The sequence below is a fragment of the Panthera uncia genome, chromosome F1 (assembly GCF_023721935.1).
Source record: "Panthera uncia isolate 11264 chromosome F1, Puncia_PCG_1.0, whole genome shotgun sequence".
NCBI lineage: Eukaryota > Metazoa > Chordata > Mammalia > Carnivora > Felidae > Panthera > Panthera uncia.
Genome location: NC_064813.1, coordinates 55,882,845 through 55,897,243, shown reverse-complemented (window position 1 = coordinate 55,897,243; position 14,399 = coordinate 55,882,845). Strand labels below are relative to the sequence as shown.

At 42.3% G+C, this 14,399-nt stretch overlaps 1 protein-coding gene across 4 annotated transcripts in view; it reads left to right on the top strand.

Annotated features, from left to right (window-relative positions):
- Positions 1-2,610: 2,610 nt before the first annotated feature.
- Positions 2,611-14,399, top strand: part of RAB3GAP2 (RAB3 GTPase activating non-catalytic protein subunit 2) — a 101,536-nt gene continuing 89,747 nt past the window's right edge. For all 4 annotated transcript variants that reach the window (XM_049634571.1, XM_049634569.1, XM_049634570.1 and 1 more), the window contains exon 1: positions 2,611-2,851. In XM_049634571.1, the coding sequence (XP_049490528.1) occupies positions 2,737-2,851 (115 nt within the window). In that variant the 5' untranslated portion in view covers positions 2,611-2,736. The remainder of the gene's footprint in view (positions 2,852-14,399) is intronic.

Sequence of the window (14,399 nt, the reverse complement as noted above, 5' to 3'; positions counted from 1 at the left end):
ACTCCTCTTAAGGAACTCCAGCTCCCAGACCCTTTCCTTCCTAATTTCTTGCCAAAACTACACAACCCTGAGACAGACTTTGAGTCCATTCTCTTCATTTTACAGATGAAGAGACAAAGGCCTAGGAAGGTGACATGAATTGCCCAAGTTCATGCCACATATTAGTGGTCTCGCTAAGACAGACCCACGGTCTCCGGACCCTAAGCCATTGCTCTTTCTTTCGTACTTTGCCCCCCATTCCGTATCTCAACACCATCAGCCTCAGGCTGCCATTAAAGATGGGCAAGGACCCGCTTCTGACAACGTTCCGGAAGCATCTCTCTGTCACCAACAGTTTCTAGTGCGTTAACTCAGAATAATGGGTTTGGGAGAGTTCATGTTAGTACCCTCCTGTGATTATTTTGGTCACAAAATCTGGATGATTTTGGTGCTTTTTCTAGCTCCTGAACTCATACCTCGGAGAGACACGGTCTATTCTGAGATGTGTAAAGCCTGCACATTTTCTGCAATGCGCTTCCTTGTGACCGCGTGGTTGGTGATGTTCGCTGTCTAACACAATCCTCCCACACTCGCAGAAACCATGGCAGGCAGAGCTACAGCTTTACAACTTCCTGGGGGAAGAGTTCAGTTCATGAATGTGTTGTAATTTCTGTGAAGGGTATCTCAAGTCCTTCAAAACATTCATGAATGAGCCTTTTCAATACCACTTGGAAGGAAGTCAGGGACTTCACCCGTTGAAACCCAGCAGTAATGAAATTCAAGGCAGCCACACAAGGGATACATGAATGCCTCGGGGCAGAACAAAGGCCAGCTGAATCAGCCGGGGGCAGTCACTTCCACAAAATGCGTTCACCTGAATAGGAACTCAGATGGTTTTCAAGGAATGACACTGTATCCTTCCCAAAAGTATCACGTGTTCTCTATTCTTCCTGTAAAGCTAGGAATATAGATTTACATTTTATTCTCGTTTAGTATTGGTGCCATATTTTAGGGTTTAATCACTAGGACTTGATGATCTGAGGAAGTGTTGCATTTTTTTTTTTTTTTCCAGAGGGAAAACAGAAGCCCTGAAAGCTTGCTTTTTCTGCAAGCTTGCATCACAGAATTACAAGTCCCTGATGCTTCAGGAACCTTATAGTACATCCAATCCAACCATATATTTTGTAGGGTTAGAACTGACCCCGTTAACCTGATAGCATAGATTATCTCATTTTGTGCAAACCATCCTACTCTAGAAACAGGAATTGATCGAGTAGGAACTTGGGCACTAAATTATGGTTATATTATTAGGACGAAGTGTGTACACAGGCCTGACAGACAAGAACGCTCTGGACTTCATCTATTTGTCTTCAATTTATTTCCATCTCATTTTCTGTTGTACAAAATGGATGACCACTTCAGGTTTTGGGAAATTATGTGAGTGCCAATGGTGCTTTGCGCTACCATTAAAATCATTCTTTTTTGGTTTTTACTTTTTAGGAAAAAATAATGTAAATGAACTTCAAGACAACTTGAACTCAGTGACATGTCAATTTTTTCATTTAAAAAAAATGAGCTAAGACACACTTTCAAGATGGTGTTGTGACTATCCAGTTAAACAATGGACAGAAAAATACTTTAAGAAATATAAAGTGCCTTGTAAAAGAAGCAGGCTACTCTACTTACTTTACGTACGCATTCCATTCATTTCCTCAGCAAATGTTTATTAAGCACTACGCGCTAGGTCCTGTGCTAGATACCGCCGACATGAAGGGGAGTTAAATGAGCTCTCACCTTCCTGGAGTTTGCAACAAAGTCTTCCTGATCCTGGTAACTCTCCACCCCCACTCCCCAAAACCAAAACAACCACCAGGTAAGGTTCCCTGTTATGTACTGTCTTCCCACTTCGTACTTCTTTCCTTCCCAGCATTGTCAGGATTTCAGTTACATAGTTGAGTAATTAATTGCCTACTACTTGTGTGCCACTAAAATTTTAGCTCCGTGGGAACAAGCCTTTCATCTTTTATTCTTTTATACTCAGCGCCTCACGTGGCTGGCATAAAAAAGACCAGCAACAAATACTTGCTGAATGGCTGGATGAACGAGAATGAATGAAAGGGCAAATGAATGTCGAAAACTTAAAGAGTATGTAATACATTATAACCCGTACTATATTAGGCGTGCAGAGTACTATGGGAATTTGCAGCAGGAGCACTTAAAGTTAGGCTTAATGGGGCTGATTTCCAGATGAGAAAGTAATCTCTTCAAACTCTGATGTTTGCAGGATACCGTTCCCCGCTGGGCTGCCACGAGTTTAACAGGGATTCTTCTCTGAAATACCAGGACCGTGCCAATAGTAGGACATCAATAAGATTGGTTAAATGGCTCAAAGGCTGGCGTGGACAACGTCCAATTAGGTCATCTCTGGCTCAAAGCCAGAACAAATAAAAGCGTTCGTTCCCGGCTGTAGGCGCAGAGCTGGGATTCAAGTCGGCAGCCACCCTCCACGTAGACGTTGGCTCCCCAGGGCCGCCGCCGGTCACGTGACCCGGACCTCGCCAGGCCCCGGCGCCTGGGCCGGCCCGCGCATGCGCAGCGCTCCGGGGCGGCGGGCCCGAGCGCGCTGACAGCTTCCGGTTTGGTTTCCCCGCCCCTGCGCGGCTAAAGCAGTGCGGGCTCGGCGGCGGTAGCCGTGGGGCGGCGGGGGGGCAGGGCGTGGCGAGGTGAGGTGGGTGCCCGAGCGGGGTTCCCGGAGCCATGGCCTGCTCCATTGTCCAGTTCTGCTACTTCCAGGACCTCCAGGCCGCCCGGGACTTCCTCTTCCCTCATCTGCGGGAGGAGACCCCCAGCGGCGCCGTGCGGAGGGACCCCAGTAAGTGCCCCCTGCCTGGCCGCTCCCTTCCCCCGCTCCGCCCGCGGCCCCTGCTGGGCGGCTTCGGGTCTCCTCCCCGCCCCGCCACCGCTGCCCTCGGGGCTCCTAGTTTTCCCCCCTGCGCTTTCCTTCTTCGCTCCGCGCTGATCCCCTGTCCTCCTCGTCCTACACCCCGTCAGCCCTGGCCCTCTGGCCAGAACTGCGCCTTGCTTCCTGACGCGTCTGCCTACCCCCCTCCCCACCCCCTACCCCCAGCTTTCTGCCCGAGGGCCCTCTCTATCTCCCCCCTCCAGCCCGCGGTCCCGTGTTCCGCACGGCTTGCTCGGCGTTCGCAGCCTCCTCCCCATGCCTTGCCAGCTGTCAGCGCCTTCCCCGGGTGCTGCCTCAGCCCCTACCCCTCCATCCCCGGAACTGTGGCCTTTGGCCACCCTCCCTTCCTAAAGTGTTTATCTTCGCCCACCGCCTGCCTTTTTCCGGCCCCTTCCCCTCCATTCCTCCCCCCCCCCTCAACCCCCCATTCAGATGTAGAGAATAAATGGTCTGATCGACGAGTGAGTGACTCCTGAGGTGGTGAGTAGGCGGCTCCCAAATAAGGAAAACCTGACAGGAAGCGAGGGCGAATCCACATCAGGAAGTACAATTACCGTAACTTGGGCCAGGAAAAGTTAATGTGCTTTATTGAGACGAGACGCCCTCCCCCTGTTGATTGTCATCCAACAGTATGAAGTGAGTCCTTGCCCAGGTAGTATACAACCCCGAGTCTGGTTTGTTAGAGACTGCCGAGTTTCTCGGAATTTCCCCACATTTCTCCCGTTGGAAGGCTGTGCGTTTGGTGTCTCCCGGTTGCTCCATATTTCTCACCTGGAGCGCCCGCCTGGTTTTGCGGTACCGTGAGTGCTGTCATTTGTGCTATGCTGGAATGGTGACAAAAGACCCGGCCCCGCTAAGTAAACTCCTTCCCCTTTCTCCAGCGTGGAAGGTGTCAGGACTCTCTGTGCCAGTCAGTAGTGGCGCAAATCAAGGAGGGTAGTGTCTGCCGTGTAGGTGGGAGCTGGGACCGAGAAATGAACACGGAAAGAGATCTACATTAACACCCCTACGTGCATGTATGGCCATCCACACGTGCGTGTGCATGTGGCACTAGGACACTCCTTGAAGCTGCGCCCACCTTTGAAGTAGTAGCTACGCAAAGAGGGGAGAGGTGATAGAATGTGCAGAGGAAGGGAGGCCTGAAATCACAGGGCAGAAAGTTGCATGGCTGAGGACGAGGAGGCGTGGGAAAGAGTGGGGGAGACGAGGCTGTGAAGGTAAGCGGGAGGTTGATCGCGAGAAGCCCGTGGAGGTAGTGGGAAAGGCCTTTGAAAGACTTTAAGCAGAGAACTGACTCGGCCGGGCTTCTACGTAATGTATGCAGCAGAGTTTTTGAATACCTGTTACGAGCTTCCGTAGCAGTGTGGCGAGATGGGAAGCAGGGAGGTTGGTGGGAGGCTGTCCCAGAAACGCAGGAGGCGATGGGAGCTTGAACTAAAAGAGCCTCGGCGGGACTGGAGAGGAAGAGAGAGATTGGAAAGCTGCTAAAGGAGGTAGGATCTGCAGGACCTGGTGCAGATCTGGTGTTGGCATTGGAGCTGATGAGTGAGACGGAGTTGAGAATGCCTTTGGCTTGGGCAGGGGTGTGTAATGAGAGGATGAAGGAGATGGGTTTGGGGCCTTTTGCGTCTTACGTGCTTGTGGTACGTCCAAGGGAGGGGGTCCAGTCGGACGCTAGATCTGGAGGTCTGAAGCTTAGTAAGGATCCCGGGCCAGCGATGTTAACCTGGAAGTTACCAGCCAAAAGTGTCAGTTGAGTCTCAAAGATCACGTATGCAGTGAAGTGAAGTGAGTACTGCAGATGTTCCTTAGAGGAGCAGTGGTGTTCAAGAGTCATGTGATGGGAAGAAGACTGAGAAAGGAAAACCAGGTGAGAGCATGCCCGGGAGCTGAGGGGGGACAGGATTTGATGAAAGGGAAGAGCGATGAGCAGTTGCAGGCGCAGCTGAGGTCAGCTCCGGCAAGGATGCAAAAATGCGGGGCGCCTGGGTGGCTCAGTCGGTTGGGCATCCGACTTCGGCTCAGGTCATGATCTCACGGTCCGTGAGTTCGAGCCCCACATCGGGCTCTGGGCTGACAGCTCAGAACCTGGAGCCTGTTCGGATTCTGTGTCTCCCTCTCTCTCTGACCCTCCCCTGCTCATGCTCTGTCTCTCTCTGTCTCAAAAATAAAGGTTAAAAAAATTTTTAAAAAAAGGATGCAAAAACGCTCGGTGGTTTTGGGCAGGTGGGGGTGAGTGGGACCTTAGGGCAGTTTCCATGGAATGTGGAGACAGAAAGCATGTTTACAGGATATTGAAGAGCAAAAAAAAAGAAGTTGACTCTTTCAAGGAGCCAGGTGTGAAGGATAGTAGATACAAGACTGTGGACAGGAAATGCGGCGAAAATAACCCATTCTGTCTATCCCGCCGCTGATCCCCTCTTTTTTCACCCGGCCAGTGACACCGGCCTGCTGATTGATCTTCCTGCTTCTGACCTTGATTTCTTGTCATTCTTTCCCCAAAGTAGTCAGAGCGAGCTTTTAAAGACATTTTAGATCATAGCATTGTCCTTTAGAACGCCATGGCTTTCGATGGCGCTTAATATAAAAATCCAAAGGCCTTACATGCTTTATAAGGCCCTTGAGGCCCTGCCTCCTGCCACTTCTTGGCACCTCATGTTACTCTCCCTTATTTCTTGTGCTTCGGACACGCTGTTGTTAAACCAGTCAGGCTCCTCTGTGCCTAGGGCCTCTGCCCTTGTTCCGGTCTCTTCTTTGGATGCTGTAGGCAGAGCTTTCATTCTGTCTGCATCTTGTTAGTCACATCTCCCCTCGGATGTCAACATCTCACGGAGGCTTGTTCTGACCATCTCATCTAACGTAGTCGCTCCTGCCCACTCAATTGCCTTTGTTACGCCCCATCATACCATTTATTTTTATCACTGTGTCCCGTCCAGTATGGTAGCCTCTAGCCACATCTGGCTCTTGAGCCCTTGAAATGTGGCAAGTGCTACCGAAGAGCTGAAGTTTTAATTTTACTTAATTTAAGCTTCAGATGTGCCAAATGTGCCAGTGGCCAGATGTGGCTAGTGCCTACCCTATTGTGTGGCACAGTTGTAGGTGCTAAGATTTAGGTACATACAGAGTGAATACTTGTCCAAGGTTGCACAGTGAAGGCTAGCCTTACGGTGTCGATCTGGGCAGTGGGGATATAGAGTCATCTGGGGATATAAACATCTAGATTAATTTGCAATATGCTCATGAGTTTGCAAGGGTGATTTAATTTCTTACCCTTTTAAATCAAACTCTCAGGTTTGTGTGTGTTGGTATTATTGTGGCTACCATCAATTCAAGTAGAAAATAAATAGAGACGGAACCTCTTACTCAGTTGAGCCCATTTGCCAAGCCAATATTTTACCGCTAAAACAGTGCATTAAATTAAAAATCATCAAATATATTGTCATACTGTTGATAGTTTACTTCAAATTCTTGGAATGACTAAGGCTATGGATTTCCATAATCACTGCAGGTGTTTTTTGTTTGTTTTTTTTACAAAACCTCCAGTTTTGTAAAGAGGTCTTCATTAGGACAACGTGAACTAAGGTTTTGTGAGGGTGCAAATTTACAGAGTAAAAAGAGCAGGTAAGTAGGACCTGCCTTAACCTGCGGATGGTGTTTGGCTTTGCGTTTCTTCACTTTATTAGTGTTATAAATGATTACTTTATTAGGAAGCAGAAGTCATGAGATCATTTTATTTTCCTAGCTTATATAGTTTTAATTTCTTATCCCAGCTCATCTCTAGGGGGTATGTACAACCAAAACAACAATAATAACAAAACCCCTCAACTACTTGTCATGAATTATTTGTTGTAGGTAAGTGATGATCTTGAAGGCTCATTAGTTGGTTCAGTAATTCTTTTAATGTGGACAGCTGCCATAGACATAGTGATAACCCGGTGCCTGGAGACCCAGAACTCTGTACTACTCTCTTCTATGTTTGAATTGTCAGAGAATAAGAGTATGACTTTATGGTACTTTGTATCTTCAATTATGAAACGAGAATGTCTTCTATGGCTTTTTTTTTTTTTTAATTTTTTTTTTAACGTTTATTTATTTTTGAGACAGAGAGAGACAGAGCATGAACGGGGGAGGGTCAGAGAGAGAGAGACACAGAATCTGAAACAGGCTCCAGGCTCTGAGCTGTCAGCACAGAGCCCGACGCGGGGCTCGAACCCATGGACCGCGAGATCATGACCTGAGCCGAAGTCGGCCACTTAACCGACTGAGCCACCCAGGCGCCCCTGTCTTCTATGGCTTTAAGAGAGGTCTTGAACCCTGGGGCACCTGGGTAGCTCTGTTGGTTAAGCATCCAACTTCGGCTCAGGTCATCATCTCACTGTTCAAGAGTTCCAGCCCCACGTCGGGCTCTGTGCTGGCAGCTCAGAGCCTGGAGCCTGCTTTGGATTCTCTGTCTCCCTCACTCTCTGCCCTTCACCCACTCACACACTCTCTCTCTCTCAAAAATAAATAAACATTAAAAAAAAAAAAAAGATCTTTAACCCTACACTATTTCCCATTGTTTATATTAGTGGTAACTATTAGTAATTGTTTCTACTAAATCAAATGCTATTTCAGACAAAAATTTTGGTCTCATGCTTTGAAATTTCATAGATGGGTAGTAGTAGGGGTCTGCACATAAACTATGGTGGCATAATTTCCAGTGAGACTGGATTTCTGGACCAGAGCTTTCTGATGTTTATAATTGAGTTGAGGGGGGGAGTGTAGAAAATAGACATACAGAGAGGGAGAATCAGAATATTTGGAGGTAATTTGGATATTACAGTATTGTGGATCTCATAATTACCTGATAATAAAATAATTTCCAGGTGGCATACTAAAAAAGTAAGGCAGCTTTCCTTCCTGCCTCTTTTACCGGAAAGATAGAAGATAAAGCAAGCAGGAAATTACCTTGGAGTCGTCTATTAAAGTCATGTTTTTATACAACTGCTGAGCAAAGTGTGCTTTTTAGGATAACCTAAAATCATGGAATCACTTTACATGATGGGATATTACAAAGGGCATAAAATACCCATTTTTTATACCTTGTGAAAATGCTTTCTCTTGTTTCAGATCATACTAGGGGTAGAGATGTAATCTGAAAGTGGAACGTTTATAGGAATTTCAGAAAACTTATGGGTTTACTGGATTTTGTTAGCTTTTTAAAATCGGAAGAGCTCTTACAGATAAAATGTGTCAGTGAGGAAATTGAGACAGGCATTGTCTTGTTTCATTAAGCTAGTATTTGTTGAGTACTTCCTGTGTACTAAGCACAAAGTAGGCATAAAATAAGTCCCTTTGCTCAAGGAGCTTTCAGCCAGTAAAGGAAATAAGCACGTAAAAGGAGTGTTAAAGGTGTTGTTCTGTAACTTGGCACATGACAGTTGGAGAATGAAGGAGTGTTCATTCTATATAGGGGACTCACGGAAGTCTTCTTAGAGCAACTGTTACTTTCACTGAGTCTTAGTTTAATGGATGTCCGTCAGGTGGAGAGAAATGGTCAGCCAAGGGATGTGAAACAGGATGAGGTTCAGATGCTGCAAATAGAAAATTGCGGGAGAGTGGGGTATGGTAAGGGATGAGCCTGCAGAAATTGTCAGAGAAACTTCAATTTTATGCATCATCAGATGGAAGTTAAGAGTACCTTGGGGTTACATGGAAATTTGCCCAAGAGTTACTTGGCAACAGATAGTTTTAAGTAAACTAATTTCTAGGTACTCTTTGAAGTGCCTTCCTTTCTACCCTGCCTTTCTCCCACTTTACTAAATAAAGGCTCACCTTTCATACATTCTGAATATTATTATAGTAAGTTGCTCCAGATTATTTAGAAAAAGTCCCCTTTAATCAAGGCCCCATAAACTCTCCATGCATCTCGAGACATTTCCAAATAATTTTTGCTATTTAAGTTTAATAGTCATCAAAATTTGTGATATATGTATGTTGTTATTCTCTGTTATTGGCTCCTAATAATAATTGAAATAGGTCAAGAAGAAAAATTCTAATACATAATTCTAATAAAATTCTTGTCACAGCAAAGATTTTTCTCAATTCATGTTTTTGCGGAGAAATTTTTGGATGAATAATTAGAATAGCACTCTGTGGAGGAAATGGAATGGAAATAGGCATTTAAGGAGAAGAAGGGAGTACTTACTACCTTTAGAGAACATCATTTTTTAATGGATATTGGTATCTTTTCCCTATAGTGTATGGAATCTACTGAATAAGTTTAAAAGGATGGTATACATTTATATGAAAATGTCCATGTTTATCATATATCAGAAATTGTATCTTTTATGCAGGGGATACATACCATTGAAAAACTCTTGGGGGTGTATATAAACAAAAAGTTTGAAGGTAATCTATAGGGCTCAGTCATTCCCAGTCTTTTTCATCATAGGACACATAAAAAATGAAACTTTGTATCTGAATAGTGAAAACAATTTTGAAAAAGAAGAAAAAAGTTGGAGGACTCATACCTCTTGATTTCAAAATATTATAAAACTGCACTAATCAAAACCATGTGGTACTGGCATACGGACAAATAGACAAGTAGAGTAGAGTCCGGAAATAAACCCTTGCGTATATGGTCAGGTGATCTTTGACAGGGATACCAAGACCACTCAGTGGGGGAAAGGACAGTTTCTTCAACAAATGGTGTTGAAAAAGCTGCATATCCATATACAAAAGAATGAAATTGGACTTCTTAGACCATATACAAAAATTAACTCAAAATGGATTAAAGACCTAAATATAACACCTAAAACTATAAAATGCTTAGAAGAAAACATAGGGGGAAGCTTTATGACATTGAACTTCCCAGTGAGTTCTTGGATATAACGCACAAAGCAGAGGCAACAAAAGAGAAAACAGGCAAATGGGACTATATCAAACTTTAAAACATTTGTGAATCAGAGGATGCGGTCAACGGTAAAAAGGCCATTTACGGAATGGGAGAAAATATTTGCAAATCATGTTATCTAATAAGGGGTTAGTATCCATGATATATAAAGAACTACTTCACCTCAACAGTAAAACCAAAACCTGGACAAAGGAGTTGAACAGACATTTTTCCAATGATGTCATAGAAATGGTCAATAAACATGAATAGATGCTCAATATCCGTAATCATGAGAAATGCAAATCAACACCATAATGAGAGATCACCCCACACCCATTAGGATGGCTACTATTAAAGAAAAAAACCCCAGAAAATAACAACTGCTGGCAAGGCTGTGGAGAAATTGGAGCTCTACACTGTTGGCAGAATTGTAGAATGGTGCAACTGCTATGGAAAACAGTGTGGAATTTCCTCAAAAAACAAATAGAATTGTATAATTCAGTCTCATTTACGTCTCATTTCTGAGTGTATATCCGAAAGAATTGAAAACTGTCTCAAAGAGATATTTGCACACCTGTGTTCATAGCAGTGCTGCTCACAAAAGCCAAGGAGTAGAAGCAGTCCAAATGTCTATTGTTGAATGGATGGATAAACCAAATATGTATACATACAATGGAATATTATTCAGCCTTAAGGGGAATCATACAGCATGCTACAATGGGAATGAACCTTGAGGACATTATGCTATGTGAAATATTAGTCACAAAAAGACAAATGCTACATGATTCCACTAAAGTAAATAAATTCATAGAAATGAGAATTAGAATGGGGTTACTGGGACCTGGGAGCCGGGGGTGGGGGGTGGGGGAGGGGGAAAAGAGCCTTGTTTAATGGGTGTAGCGTTTCAGATTTGCAAGATGAAAAAGTTCTAGAGATCTGTTTCACAACAACGTGAATATATTTTGTACTACTGAACTGTACACTTAAAAATGGTTAAGATGGTGAATTTTATGTTTTTTAACATAATAAAAATGTGTATCAGTATGGTAATAAATTGGTCATACAGAATAAATAAAGATGCTCATGGTGGGAAGTGACCTGCCAGTAGTTCGAATAGCCCCAAGCCCTACCTGGCTGTCATGAGAGATGAGAGATACCGGTAGCCTATTTGTAGTTTACTAGGAAGTTCTACTACAGGCAGGGAGTAGACATTGATGGTTTTAAGCAAAAGCATAGCATTTCAGGATTTGAGTTGCGGGTAGATGGATTTGGTGGCTGTGAAAAGAATAGATTGGGTAGTTCAAAGCTAGAGGTAGATGACCGTTTGGGAGATGTTTATAGAAGTCAGATGAGGGCCTTCAGAAGTAAAGACAGAACTAGGGCTGTAGCAGTGGTGATGGAGTTTGAAACTTGCCAGAGTTAGCAGTGGCAATCTATGAAAGGAATTTGAGCTGAGAAGTAGCATAACCAGCTAATATCCTGGCGACATTGTTTTGTCAGCAAAGAAGAGAATGGATGGGACTGGTGGGTGAAAGTGGAAGTAGAAAGACCAGTTGGGTGGCTGTATTCCAGAAGGGAGGTAATCTTCTTAGCAAGGCATTCCTCAGGTGCTATTTAGTATTATTTAAAGTGGCCATCCTGGAATTATAAGACAGGAAGTATTTTTTTGCATGACTACTATGCTGATTACCATTTGGAACTATAGAGACCCTAAGTGAACCTTCCTGATGGAAAGGAATCCTTGAATCTCTTAGGTGTGTGCCATGCCCATATTTCTCCTTGAAAAGAAGAACAGAAATAGTCTTCCAAAGACAGATCGCTTTTCTTTGTGCCATGTGAGCCGAGGTCTCACAAATTTCCTGGAAGAGAGAAGGTTAAGAGAGACTTAGTTACTCATTGTCACATTGCCTTTTTTTTTTTTTTTTTTTTTTTTAAGTATATAAAATCAGACATGAAAGTCACCTTCTGGCTGCTCATATCCCACCTTCTAGGTGTTAAAACTTCAGTGCTGTGCTGTTCAATATGGTAGCCATTAGTGATATGTGGTACTTTAAGTCTAATAGAAATAAAAGTAAAAATTCAGTTCCTCCGTCATGCTAGCTATATTTCAAGTGCTCAGTGGCTACATGTGTCTAGTGGACACCTTATTGGAGAGTACAGATGCAGAACACTTCCAGCATCAAAGTTCCATTGTAAAGTGCTGCTGTGGTAAGACTCCTCTGAGACTCTCTGCTTAGACAACACACATGCTGCTTGGGTATTTATTTTAATTTTGTATTATAGTCTCATTTTTGTCAAATATGTACTCTGGAACTTTTCCCTTGTGCTTATCTGATGTGAACATCTTTCCAAGTTTGTATACGCAACTCTATAGCATTTTTTCTAATGACCACACAGTGTTCCAATGAAGACTCTACCAGGCTGTATTTATTCCCCTATCAATGAACATTCAGATTATTTCCAAAATTTTTGCTATAAGAAAATGCTCTAGTAAGCATCCTTATGCGTGTGTTTACGTATGATATCGGTATTTCTGTGTGTACATTTCTAGGGTTGGAATTGCTGAATGATAGACATTCACATTTTAAATCTTGGTTACAGTTGCCAAATTACTCTAAAAAGTGGTTGGGTTCACTCCTATCCATGGTAAACAGAAGTGCCTATTTACACACATACTTGTCATCATTCTTTGTTACAGTTTCTTTGACTTGCTTTCCTGATAAGTGAAAAACGGTTCTCATGCGATAAAATAAGATTGTTATCAGACTTTATCTGTATTTTTTTTTAAAGCGGCAGGTAATAGCAAAGTTAATCTGGCATTAGAAGAATTTACTTCAAATACAAGGAAAATTTTCTCACTAGTACTACTAGTACTAGTTGAATATTATAATGAGTTAAATAATAGTGTTGAATTGGCTTCTTTAGAATATGCAGGAATTAGCTATAGCTAGCAGTATTTACATACCTTCACCCATATTTCACATCCTCACCTTATTAGCCATGATTGTCTTTTTCTGAAGCTTTGGATATAATAAATCAGTAATACGTAAGTGTGACATTGTAGGAAACAATTATAAAACATGTAAAAGTTTTTTCTAACATACACATTATTGACCTTATGATTTCTTTTGAAAAACAAAATGAATAGAAAATGGACTAGGGCAATTAAATCATGTTAAGTCTATGTAGATTTTGTTGTTTTTGTTAAGATGGGTCTAAAGAGTTCTTAGGATTTGGGGCAAAGGGAGCATATTTATTTTTATAAACTTTCTAGAGGAGGAGGATATTTTAGACCTTAAAGATATTTTCAGTTCTGTCATTTTGTGAACTATTAAGAGCATACACTTACTTGACAACAGAAGTCATTAGAATTCTAGAACTGAAAGGACCCTTGAAGAGCTAGTCTGATTTAATCATGGTGTTCTGAAAGAAGCTGCTTGTAGAAATGGGATGGCCTCTTCATTTTAGATTGCTGCATATTTTATGTGCTGAAAAGAATATGCTAATATGCAATTTATTTTACCATTTCCCTAGAAATAGAAAAAGATGAATAATTCTGAGGCATAGGAAATTAAGAAGCAGTTTCTCTGTTCTTTAGTCCTTTTTTATTTCGTATTGCTCTGTGATGGGTTCTTTGCCTTGGCCAAGAGAGCCAGCTAATTTTGTTGAAGTTTCTGAATTACTTACAAGCCGTGGGTTCTAGAGGTTCTTGCTCTTTATAGAAACAAGTACATTCTCTCTTTTTTTCTTGTCTCAGGAAGAATGGAAACGAATTTCCTTCTGTGCTAATAAGATCTTTTATTAGACCATGGAGATTAAATTAAGTTTTTCTTTTTCTAACATTTAACGATTTCAGTTTCTCATTTAGTTTTTGATCTTGACATGCTCATATTGGAAAAAGCAAATACTGCCAAATTAATTGCCCGCTTCAGGATTCAGTTTCCTTTCTAGCTTCAGGTTCTTGTTATATGAAAAACATACACTCAGTTTATGAGGACAGACTGTTCAGAAGCAAATCAGACTAAGGTATTTTTGGAATTAAAAAGAGCTACAGAAAGAAAAGTTGAATTTCTTATTTGAGCTTTTGTTGGTAGAATAATTCATTCACTGGGAGTACCCCTAAAAAAAATCTATAATTTTTCATGTTTGAATTAAAATGTGTTTTCTCTGTGTCAATAACTATATCATTTATCAAATGAGAGACTGAACAGTTCTTCTATACCAGTATAATCTGATCTCTTTGGGGATAAATTCTCTCCAGAAGGAGATGTAGTTACATTTTACATTTTGAAGTCACTGGTTTTATTCATTCAGGCAAAGTGTTGAACTTGATCAGGATAAGACCATCAGTTTGTGCTTATGTTATCAACCCCTTTAGACAGTTCAAAATAGTCATCTTCAGTGACGGGTATAAAAAACTTCAGGACTGAAAAGTCAAGTTACTAATCACTGAAGAGGTAGTTGCTTTTTGTTACTATTATTATTATTACTTCGTCTTACTTGTTTTCATTTCTCTCCACATTATGTAAGTTGTGGAGACAAAAGAGATCAGCTTATGAAATTTTCTTTTAATGTAGAGAACAA